General features: G+C 38.6%; 1 protein-coding gene across 3 annotated transcripts in view; it reads right to left on the bottom strand.

The window, feature by feature from the left end:
- TRPC4 (transient receptor potential cation channel subfamily C member 4) overlaps nucleotides 1-12,886 on the bottom strand; it is a 132,622-nt gene that overhangs the window by 8,385 nt on the left and 111,351 nt on the right. For all 3 annotated transcript variants that reach the window (XM_017815161.1, XM_017815160.1, XM_017815162.1), the window contains 3 exons: nucleotides 8,648-8,961; nucleotides 6,265-6,460; nucleotides 4,429-4,623 (listed from right to left, as the gene is read on the bottom strand). In XM_017815161.1, the coding sequence (XP_017670650.1) occupies nucleotides 4,429-4,623; nucleotides 6,265-6,460; nucleotides 8,648-8,961 (705 nt within the window). The remainder of the gene's footprint in view (nucleotides 1-4,428; nucleotides 4,624-6,264; nucleotides 6,461-8,647; nucleotides 8,962-12,886) is intronic.

Below are 12,886 nucleotides of genomic sequence, written 5' to 3'. Positions count from 1 at the left end.
AAATCCTAGTAAATCACATGTAAGCATCCTGGCTTTCCTTCAGATGTAACTGTGGCTAGAGAAGCTGCCATCAGCATGGCTGTGCACTGTGTTGCTTTGGAGAAAAAAACTCTCCCTTGAAAAACCTCCCCTTGACTTCACCACCCACTGCTTCACGTGTCCTAGAGCAACAAAGGACGAAAGAATCACAGAACTGACATCCAAGGAGAAGCAAATTAATCAGCTTTCTTCAGAGGCACCTCACAAGCCTACAGACCCTGTTCTTTCCCATGATAGTATTGTTATAAACAGCAATGTAGATGGTCCTCCCAAGCAACCACGTCATACTTATTTTTACTGACATTTCTCTTCTTCCTATGAGCCAGATAAATCCTTTCACTAGCATGTGTGCTGCAAACTATCCTGATCTTGAACCCTTTCTTTACATGTTCTGTCTGCATATACTGAACTCTCAGGTTTACACATATAAAAATTTTACAGTGGATTGTTGAGACATGCAATACATCCTTGTCCTAGCTTGTGATTCTTGGATTTTTGGTACTAAGGTTTCTTGTGCAGAGATCATGCATGATGATTGCCAGCTGCATTCTGTCTATTAGCTGTTTTGCATCCTCTAGGACTGATTCACCCTTTGGATGCATGCTATTGCTTTTTCTACTGGAAAACACCATAGTACATCACCATGGATTAGCGCTTCCTGATAGGAAAGTTAACATTTAGAGATTTCAGGACAAAACGTTTTGACATCTGAGTTCTTCCTTACAGACAACATGGCATCTATATATCCATACAGCTAATATAAGAAAATCAGTTTATAGTGTTTTTGTTTGTTTTTTTTCCAGTATTGGTTGTAGGGAAGGAATTGGAGTTTATAATGCAGGACTCAGTGAAAAGGAGTAGGTCCCAACAAAGCTTATCTTGTAGCTCTGAGGCCAAAGTTATTACAGGGGAGATTCCAGTGAGCCAGAGTCAGAAAGCTGTCACCTGGAATCCTTGAACAAAAGGCAAAGAAAACTCTTCATTTACTTTTGGTTCAAAGGGCACAGAGGTTCTAAATTTAATTTGTGATGTAGCTTGTTGGGACAATTGAAAAAGATCTAGGAAAACAAGGCTGAACTGTGGGTGATGGAAATAAGTTTTTCAAAATCAGAAAGCACTGCATTCCCCCAGGACAACTATGAGATCACCATGGTGCATCCATTTGTTCTCTGATGACTTCACCTCTTGGGGAATATCCAGTTAACAGGATGTGGTTTGCATCTATCTAATGTGGAAATCAGAGCGCACAGTGCATGCCCATATCTTACTCCATTTTGGAGCTTGGGTGCACAACTGGGCCTGGAAATTGCAAAATGTTCCAAATTGAGATAGCCCTAATGGGGTTTCTGTCATGCTGAGAAGATAGCTGAAGAACTTTGTAGTTTTATGAGATGCCCATATGGTGGACTGAATCTGCCTGGTAAGCCACAGCCACTCACTTTTTCCAGACAGCTGGAAGTCTGGTTGCCATGATGGTTCTGCTGGTGAGCTCTTTGCTTCAGAGGGGTTTCAGCTCTACTTCCAACTAAGTACCTATTCTACAGGGGAAACTAGTGATGGATATGGCCCTACTGTTTCATATGCTTTGGGAATTCACTTTTATCAAACCATTTTTTAAAAAACTTTACAGAAATTAACTAAGAATGTCGCTCAAACAGTTTAGTAATTAGTGGTTTACATTCAAATCATAAGGAAGCCAGGTTCAGCTCCTTGTCTTGTGTTCTCTCAAGACAGCACCTTAACTCCTGCAGGCTCTTAAAGATCTCAAGATGGAAATCTCTCCTGCCAGAGCTGTTATGCTTGGGGTAAATAATTAAATATCCACTGGAGAATAGAAGTGAACCTGGGTCTGCCTTAGCCCAAGCTATTTGCTTTACATGGCACCTGCTCCTTCTTTCTTCAAACAGAAATTCCATCCTGAAGCTGAAAAGTCTTTTCCGACAAAAGCTTCTTTGAAACTGGATTTTATTAATGAAAAAGCTTGGAGGTTACAGATTTTCTAATCTTTCTTCATTAAAAAACCTGAAAATTCTATTTGAAAAAATTCTCAAGCAGCTCTGTGAATAGACTGCCTGCCCTTTGACTCCTTGCTGCACCAATTTTCCCAAATCTAAGATGTGGATTTCTAGAAGGTGGTATTTATGTATTCTAGCAGGAGGTAGCTGTAGGAAGCAGGAGGTGATATTTCTGAATCTCCTTTCTCATCATGCCCTTCAACATAGGGCTGGGAGCACTCTGTATTTTTCTTTATTATTCCACAGATCCAGGAATGAGTTTACCCACAGATCTGCAGTTTGAGAGAGTAAGAAAAAGGAAAAAAAAATCCTTATCGTGGATGGAAAGTCTGACAAAAAATATTGTTCTGAAGGTTTAGCTGAGACGTATAAGGGTATTCTGGATGTGTCTCAGTCAAACAGGGATATTTTGTTCCAACCCTCTGCTATACACTGGCATCATGGCACTAGGTTTAATATCATTCTATCAGTTTACACTACCTAATCATCCCTGCCAAATGTTTAACAAATGCCTGGAAGCATTGCGCACTCTCCCCCACACATAAGTACATCACTCTCTCTCTTGATTTTCTCTTTCTAACAAAATCTCATAATTTTTCTTCCTGTAAGTCTCTGCATTTACTTCTTTTCCTTCCTATGTCACACAGAGATGTTTATCCTTAAAATTATTCCCCACTTATGCTAGTTCATGTTCTTTTTAAAATTTCTATATGAATCAATGTTTGTCTCTTTTCACTGCTTTTTTCATATTAATTTTAATGGGTTTTATTCAGTGTGTGTTTCTTGTAGTCCACTACTGGTTTGTTTTAATGTCATTCTCATGCTTACAATCTTCTGTTTCTAGCTGTTTCTTTGCTATGTACAAGTATGACAGCTAAGTGAAGCAATTTTGCTTTCACAACATAGATACTGGCCAATGAGATCAGTATATTGCAATAAGGCTGATTGGAAGCTTTCTACAAAGAGGACAAAATTCATTCATCAGTAGTAATAGTAATTGTGAATTAGTTTTATATGTCACTCTTCCTCTTTATCATATATCTATCTATACACCCATGTAAACTTGTTCCTCCAAGTATAGCTCCAAATTAAACTGAATTCCAGGATATGACATGAGAATAGGTGGGAAAAACCTATCCTTATTACTTACTTATCAAGAAACAGTGAAGAAATACAAAGAAAATGTTGATATACTAATGGTCCATCAAAGAACTGTTTCATATTCCCTGGCTTTTTTGAAATGGATGGAAGTTTTTCTACCAGGCTCAACAGCATGAGGACTACATCCCCTTCTTTTTCCCCTTACCCACACTTGACTCTTATACTCTCACTTAATGCTTGGCTATCTGAGTTCCTAACAGACTTGAAAAAATTTATATTCACCAAACCCCTATGATATAGGGAAAGTGCCACTATTCACATCTCACCCAAATCAGTTTTCTTTATACTGGAGTTGCCTAAATGCAGTCTAGTTACTGAGGTAGTGACTTGCTCTTGGGAAATACAGAAAACATAACTAGAGAGATTTAGTTGTTGGTGGGTTAGGATGTTGCCTGGATATTTGCTTTGCCAAGGTAGAAAAACTGTATTGCTGACTGAGCTATCTCAACTAGATGAAATTAGGAAGGACAAATTCAAATCTGCTTTACCTCCTGCTACCAGAGAAAGTATGTGTCTGAGATATCACACAGGCACCTGCTCAATCCAGGTGCAGGACTATTCTCAGTCTCCTTATGTATCTTTTCCCCTCTATTTTTTTCTCTAGAAATTTCCTTGCTAACCAGCACTATTAGAATAGTATACCAATGTGATTCTGAAATAACGCTACTTGTAAATTCAAATAAGTGAGTCCAGGTAAATGCTGTTACCTTTCAAAATATTTTCTTTAATGAGAACAGCTTTTGGTAAGAATGTTTTTATGGTAAACCTATTTCATTACATGTAAGGAGACAGAGACACAGAGAATATCCCATGATGAATACTTTATAGTGAGTCTGTGGTTCATGATACGTCAATTACACCTGAACAGTGGGTATTTGGGCACTTGGAGCTGGAGATCATCAACCAAAAATTCTGGGACTGGTAGACAAGTATACACATTTGATCTCTTGTATTATGTATCACTTTTAATCTTTCTTGAATTAATCTCTAAAAAAGGCACAGTCATAGTTCATATTGCCATTGCACAGGGATATGATGATTTGTCTTCAGTAAAATACACTGACATGAAAGTAAAAAGTAAACATTCTCTGGTAGAATTATTCTCTAACTCATATGCACATTATTTGACTGTTTGGATGCTCTATAAGGCTGAGAAAGGCTCATCTAAATAGCAAAGAAGAAGACTAAAGGCAGAGTAAATTCCATTACTTACCCCTATTGTTCCAAAACTTTCAGGCTTTCTTCTAATTTTTTTCTTGCAAAGGTGTCTCCATAACCATTTGATCAGATACCACAGAGACTTTGGGCTTGGTATGACATTAAAAGGAGTGGGCAGAGTTCCCCCTTCTTCAAAGTAACTCATCCAGAGCTTTGTTCGAGCAAACTTCCACTCAATGTCTGCATGATCCTGCACACCAGAAACACAACATCAACACAGATATTGCTGTAATTAAAGAGGTAAAACAAACCTCTACAAAAATCTGAAAAACTAAAACTAGAATAACCCTGAAATACTAATGAATTGTCTTGATAAAATACTGCCATCTTCTTTGACATAAGGTCTTTAACGCAAAGCAAAGCTAAGCTGCTTTACAACGAGATGCTTGGTATGTAAAGTATATATCCACTTATAAGCATTTCTTTCCCTGTTACGAGCATTTAAGTTATTAAAAGTCTCTCAGAAAAACTGAATAGGTAATTACAAGCAGAAAAATACTACATTTCTGGAACAAATGTTTTATTATAAAAGCAACACATCATTATTCCACATAGATCAGTTTAATTACACTGCTCTGCAGCAGCTTCAACAAGTCAGTAAGTTTCATGTATTTTCTTAGTAATTGTCAGCACACGAAATTCACAAGTAACTTATCCGACAAATCATGAGGCTACTAAAACTGCTAAGGCAAGTATCTTTTTTTTCCTTCTACTTCAGAATTCTATATTGGGAATAGGTTGTGGGATGTTTTTATAACTTTTATTTGAAATTTTATTTCTTTTGGATTCTATATAGTATGATATAATTCTGAGAAGTTTGGAAAAATCAAAACTAAAGTCCATGGAAATATTTCTAAATCCTAGCAGCTGAATAAAAAGTTTAAATCACTAATACTGGATTTGGGTAACAAACACAGTAGCCAGGTCTAGCCCTAGCCATACAGTAATCAACATAGAAATTTAGAAGTTGTAGTAGCAAAAGTATACTACCTGCAGCCCAAGTTTTGGTGAATGGTACTGTGTTGTGATATTGTGCACAAGACATTGCCAACAAGTGTTATAAAAATACAGGTAGTCAGTATTTCTTTTTGAAAAACTTGTAATTTCCAAATTAGAAAAAAAAGGCATATTTTAAAATCTTAAGACCGAAGCTTTCTTTTATTTGTTTGCTTTTGGCATGATTATATTTGAATTATCACATGATGAATCAGTGTTTATTTCCCATAGTCTCCTTAGTAGACAGTTGAGAAATAAAAATGAGCAAATAGCTCTGACAAGGATAAAGATAGTTTTCATTAAAGGAGAAAACAGGACATGGCTGAACGAGAAGACATGACATTTTGATGAATTGCTAATGGGTCCAAAATTGTCCATGGCACATGGGCATCCAATTTCTGTTAACTGTATATTCATGTATATTCATGCCAGATAAAAATAAAAAAATAACAGTCTTTCAAATGCTAACAAATATAAAGCAGAGACAGAACGATCTTGGGTAGTCTCTTTTTCAGAAGAGGTCTTGTACAGTGCAGCTTTGGCAGGGCTGAAGTCCATCATTTGCTAGAAGCATCAGCACACCCTTCCCAACCCATAAGCTGGTTTCTTCATAAGGGTCACCTCTTTCCTATTCAGTGTTGTGAGGAAATTCCTCTCTACCCAGTCCAGCTTGGGTCTGGTTTCTGCATCCTTCCAAAAAAGTCCAAAAGAACTAGAACAAATCAGAAAATTTGTCCCAATGTCCTGTCTGTAAAATGTTTTACTGCTAGAAAAACAGGATCTAGCAACAGAGAGAAGGCATATATTGTAAATGATCTAATAAGGAACAACTTACAGCAATAAGTTGGTAAGAATTATTCATCATGGCTATTAGCATGTTGAGTAGAACAACCAGAGATATTACATTATAGGTACCAAACATGGTGGCCCCAACAAATTCAGTAAACTCATGCCTTGCTTTCACATTGGTCACATAGAGATTGATGAGTCCAAATATAGACCAGAATAATGACTGCAGCGTTTCAAATAATCTGAAAAACAAAACCCAAAAGGAATAGCTGTATAATAAAACACATTTAGTTTTCAGATTGTTCAGTTTTTTGCAAAACACACAAAAGTCCTTGACTTGACTGAGGTGAATGATGCTTACCACAGTATAGCCGACATAGATGGAATACCTTTCTAGTAAAACAACAGCTTAATGTTTCATATCTGAACCTCTAGATATATAATACAGAATCTAGAAATTAGCCTGTCGTCAAAACACTGATTTTGTCCATACTTCAGAGGGATAAATATAGTTTTAGAGATCTTATGATGGACATCTTCCTTTGAAGCATTTTGACCCTTTGCCTTGGCTGAAGGGGGTAAAATAAGGATCCAAAAGTTACTCAATGTTTGTGTTTCACCAGGTTGTTGAAGAAGTCTGGTACCCTCATACCTAGTCAGTTTATGCAATATTGGTTTGTGTTGAGAGCCACTAAGATAAAAGGAGTTGTAAAACTAGAAAGACATTAGTATCATTAGCATATGTTTTGTTTTGCAAAGAAGAGAGACAGAAAAAAGACAAGCATGCTGTTCCCAAAAGAAACGTTCTTTTATAATTAAAGTATATGATATTCCCTTAGGGAAGTTTAGGACAATGGCTAGGAAGCTAGTAACAATGATGAACTTCTGAAAATAATCCTCTTTGGAAAATAATCTTAGATAGGTTGAAAAATTTTCACTTTTGTGCAATATTCAGCTACACTATAGTGTTATAAGCATGGCCCTAGCAATGCTCTTTGCTTCTCAAAAGTTTGGAGCAAAATTTTCTGCATGTCTAGGCCCGTATCTTGAGATTAACTGGAGTGAATCTTCCCTATGGCCTCTCTCCTGCTCCTTCACCCCAACACCAGAAGCAGGTTACCCACAGAGGATGTGTGGACCACCAGTGCTACCCCTACTGCACCTAGAGCAGGGAGGCTGCTGGACTGCAGGGACTCATATCACCCTGCATCCCACACTCTGGGATGTACTGTCCAGAGATGGACAAAATGTCACCCTTTGGTCTCCTTCCCACCATATGGTATCATCTGTGAAATATTTCCATGCAACCCAGTACAGCTCTATCCTAGAATCTGAGAGGGCAGGTCCTGAATCTCTACTCCTGTAACATGGTGTATCTGAGTAGTAAAGTACAGCTCTGGAGCCTCTTGTATGGTTTACACTTGTCTGAGCACAAATTGAACAACCACTACTCTACCCTCCCCACAATTGCTGAAAAAGCTCATCACAGTTTGCCTTGGCACCATTTTCTGACACTACTACCAGTAGGCCCTGTTATTTCCCAAATTAATAATATTGCTTCCCTCAAAGTTGAGCTCTGAAAAATTTCCCTGTGCTTTTCTGTTCAGATCACATAACAATTAAGACCCGCATAGATGTTATTAATATGCAAGATAAATATGCTGTGCCTGAGAAAACATAGTTGATTAATATGATATAAAGGCTGCTATTTTTATAAAATTATCTACCTTGAGAAGCAAGCTACTGGTAATAATTTTATTTTAAAAACAGCCTAGATACACAGAAGTAAGTAGGGAACAGACATTTATAGCAGGAGTTTGATTCAGGCTGGAAGTTGAAAGACAAGATAGAGAATAAGTGTTAATTTGGTAGTATTTTAGATGAACTAAAAACCAGAATGAAGTAAAATTCATTTAAAGTGAAAGAAAAATTATTTATAACAAAAATTAGAATAGAAATTTGATTGTGTGTAGGGTCAGTAGAAGGCTGGACTGCATGTTCCTTTCCTGCCTCAGTTTATCACATTTACAAGAAATCTTCATGTTAGACAGCAGACTTATTTAATGCTCATGTGTAGACACAGAAGAAATGCAGAGTTACAGCTGCCTGGATAAGTAACCTCTGATCTGGTGACTTTAATTCTAAATATGTACCTTCTACTCATATATCTTCCTCTTACCTTTATTTTACCTTTTATCTTTTGAGATATCTTGAATTGTATGGACTTTACTGTGGTATGGGGTGAAGTTATTAGAGAGTGATGTAGTGTTAATTTTTTATTTTTTTTTTAATTATGGTAATATTAAATGTGGTTGTCAGGACACCAGTGTAATACCAATAGAAAAGGGAGTCTCTTTCCTGTAAACCACATCACAGTGATTAAAATATTTGAGGCAGAAGGGGAGGATAGAAATAGATCAGACACTTACGTTGAAAATGCATTATTCTGCTTTTCACATCGTATTCCTTTGCAGTTGCCAGGTTCATTTGTCTCATAGTAAAAGTACAGCTGGTTCAATCCATTTGCAAAAGCTAGCAGCACAAGGCAGTATATGAAGAGAAACTTCAAAATGTCCAGCAACATTCTTCCTAGAGATATTTGCAGAGGTCCCAGGTGAGAATTTGCAGTGAATAACGAGATCAAGCGCAGGGAGCTAAAGATGTTTGCGATTGCAAACAGGGCTTCAGCCACCAGGGTTGGATGCCACATGTCCCAGCTCTCCCGTGGAACTAACCCACTATACTGAAAACAAGCAGAAGGGAAGAAATTACTTCTCTATTTTTATGCATAAACAAATATGCCAGTTTCTTTATAAGCTGTTCGGTTAATTTGCAGATATCACAATAAATTTTTACAGTAACAAAAGCAAGTCTAAAAATTCTGACAGAACAAAAGGAACAGTTTTGAACACCTGCATTTTTAGAATTATAGAAACTTCCAGCTGTAATATCAGGTAAATTATTTCTTTGAAGAACAGTGCAGAGCTGAAAATTATGGATAGAAACCCACAAAAAATTTGGCAAGTAGGAAGAAAGCATTCAATCAAGGAATAAGTATATCACTTAATCACTAATACTAGACCAATGATGAAAAAGATGCTTATTAATGAACCATGGCAAACTGCTTGTGTGCTTCATTATCCAAGAGTCTGATCCCTGGAACTGTGACTCTTTCCTGTTCCAGCTCTACCAAAAATTCTTGAAGATGAGAGATATTACTTTGAACTGAGGCTTAACTACTGTGGCAGACTCATTATTATTTATTTCATCTCAATACTCTGTTTTATGGAACATATCAGAGGACAGAATTTATGCTATGAAGCACTCTAAAAAGAAGAGATAATATAATATAAAGCCCCTTTCAAAGAGGGACTATGGTGTAGCCTGTATTTACCTACTCTAGGCCACACAGATACATCCTTCAAAGCTGCTGTGCATGCTCGCAGCAGTAAGGAAAGGGACTCTTTGTGTCACTGGGGCAAGATGAGACAAAAGAGGCACCACAGTATTTCAACACCATACTCATCCTCCAAAGAAGGTGACCACTGTCAGAGTGGTTCAAGACCACCTGAGGAACTTGAACATACATAAGTCTATGGGACTGATGAGATGCATCCCAGAATCCTAAAGAAACTGGCTGATGTAGTTTCCAAGTCACTCTCCATGATATTTTAAAAGTCATGGCAGTCAGGTGAAGTCCCTGGTGACTGGAAAGAGGGAAATATTGCACCCATTTTTAAAAAGGGGAGAAAGGAAGACCCTGGGAACAACAAACCTGTCAGCCTCATCTCTGTGCCAAGGAAGGTCATGGAACAGATCCTCCCAGAAGCTCTGCTAAGGTACCGGAGGACAGGAAGGTGATTCAAGACAACCATCACAGTTTCACCAAGGGCAAGTCCTGCTTAACTAATCTAGTGGCCTTCTACAATGGAGTGCCTAGATCAGTGGACAAAGGAAGGGCTACAGATGTCATCTATCTTTTGTCCTTTGACACTGTCCCCTGCAACATCCTTCTTTCTAAATTGGAGAGAGATGGATTTGGTGTGTGAACTTTTTGGTGGATAAAGAATTGGCTGAACGGTTGCATCCGCAGAGAACTGGACAGCAGCTCCATGTCCAAATGGAGATCAGTGATAAGTAGCGTCCCTCGGGGATTTGTGTTGGGGCCAGTACTGTTTAATATCTTTGTAAATGACATAGGCAGAGGGATTGAGGGCACCCTCAGCAAATCTGCAGATGACACTAAGCTGAGTGGTGCAGTTGACGTGCCAAAAGGAGACAGCATGCCATTCAAAGGGACGTGAACAAGCTCAAGAAGTGGGCCAAGGAAATCACATGAGGTTTAACAAGACTAAGTGCAAAGTCCTGTACCAGGGTTGGGGCAGCCTCCAGTACCAATACAGGTTGGGGAATGAAGGAGGAGGACTGTGAGGAGATGGAGTTGAAGTACTGGTGGATGAAAAGCTGGACATGAACCAGCATCATGTGCTCACAGCTCAGAAAGCCAACTGTGTTCTGGGCTACAAGAAGTGCTGTCAGCAGGTCCAGGGAGGTGGTTCTGTCCCTCTACTCCACTCTGGTGAGAACACCCAGTGAGGGACATCCTCTACTGCACACCTGCATCCAGCTTTGGCATCCTCAGTAAAGGAAAGACAGGCCTGTTGGAGCAGGTCCAGATGAAAATGATCAGAAAGTTGGAGCACCTCTCTTCTGAGGAAATGCTGAGAGAGCTGGGGTTGTTCAGCCTGAGAAAAGGCGTCTTTGGGGAGACCTTATTGCAGCCTTCCCTTCGCTTCCCTTGAAGCCTGCTTCAAGGGAGCTTATAGGAAAGATGGAGACAGAGTTTTTAATTGGGCCTGTAGCAATAGGACATGGGCTTATGGTTTTATACTGAAAAAGGGTAGATTCAGACCAGATGTAAGGAAGAAATTTTTTATGATAAGGGTGATGAAACACACAGGTTTCCCAGCAAGGTGATAGATGCCCCATCCCTGGATACATTCAAGGTCAGGCTGGATGGGGCTCTGAGCAGACTGATCTCATTGAAGATGTCCCTGCTTATTACAGAGGCACTGGACCACATAACCTTTAAAGGTCCCTTCCAACCCATCCTATTCTATGCATCTGTGATTCTAGGATTCAAACTGTAATGGGAACTGGACATTGTTGTGGACACTGATAGTTTGCACAGTACTCCAGCACACCAGGGTTTCTCTAAGTGACTGGTAGTGCATGTGCAACTGTCCCCGTGCCCGACAGCAATCCTTGGCATAATTTCATTTACTCATATACAAGCTGCCATAGCAGCTGACAAGTCTGTGGATTTGTAGATAGGAACTGCAAAATAGGAGAATAGTCGATTAAAGAGTTAAGAATTATTCAGCCTCACATTTCATTACCAGTAATATTTGTTCTCTACAGAGCAGAGAGTTAAATCTAGACCTGCTGGAGTCATAGACTGGTACTCTCTTCATTAGACTATCCTCTCCCTAATGATCATGCTGTAAAATCAAGTCTTACTGCATTTGGAATTAGAGCTTCAAGAGACATGCACTTTTGCCTCATCCACTATTGCCCTTCAGTTCAGTTCTGATTGATTCAAGATCAGTGATGAAAAACAGGCAGAAGAAAACAGAATTTAGTTAACAGAGACAACAGCTAAGAGATAAAACACAAAGAAAAAGCAGAAGAAAATTTTTTCCATGTTTATTGAGAAGAGAGAGCTGAAAATTTCTCAGCATGATTCCCATAATGTTTTTCTTTGAATAATATTATGCAGCACAGTACCGCAGATTCTCATGGCACTTTATAACCCTCATAGCTGCAAACTTGCACCTATTAAATAACTAGGAACAACTGTTGGTACAAACAAAGATTAGGTGCTGAACCTAAACCTGAGCACCTGAGTAGATGCTCAGATTAGAGAGAAGAACACTAGGTGTGCTGGGGGAATAAAGTAAAATAAAGAACATATTTGGAACTCAGAAGAAATGGGGGTTTTGGTAGACAATCAAAAGCATCAAATTGCAGACATATTTTAGGTGAGAGCAAGTAGTGGCAGATTCCGAGAAGTTACAGAAGAGGGGGAGATAAGAGAAAACTAAGGAACCCTACTGAGAAAAACATGGAAGTACGGGAAACTGAATAAGTATAGCATAAGACATAGCAAGAGAGCAAGGATGAAGTTTAACAAATCAGATGTGGATAGCCATATCTGTGCTCTCTGTCACCTAGTTTTACAGTCAGCAAAGAAAAATGAGAATTTCTAGAGTAGTAGGAAAGCAGATATCCCAAACAGGTCAGATGAGCTGCTCTTTTAAGTTTCTCATTTTCTCCTCATTGATGGTTGGGGAAGAGGAGAGGCTGTCTTACAGCTGTAGTCTGGCTAGATGTATCTAATGTCACATTTTCTAAAAGAAATTATGCTGAGGAGAAAGGAGAGAATAAAGGACTTTGTCTGTGATGTCCTGGATAAAGAAACAAAACTTGTTTGTTAAAACATTCAAAAAAGATCAAATAACCTCCTATTTGTAAAAATGGAAATCAAAGGCACAACTATGTTATTTCAGTTTAACTGACTCTGCCTTTTTTGGGCCCAACTGCTTCCTGCATGTGTGGATACAATTCAAAAGGTGTCATGGTTGTAAGCAGAGAGTGATGGCTGTTAT

This window comes from Lepidothrix coronata, unplaced genomic scaffold (assembly GCF_001604755.1).
Source record: "Lepidothrix coronata isolate B3197 unplaced genomic scaffold, Lepidothrix_coronata-1.0 Scaffold48, whole genome shotgun sequence".
NCBI classification, from domain to species: domain Eukaryota; kingdom Metazoa; phylum Chordata; class Aves; order Passeriformes; family Pipridae; genus Lepidothrix; species Lepidothrix coronata.
Note: the sequence above shows the minus strand (reverse complement) of the source record. Positions and strands in the feature narration are given on the sequence as shown.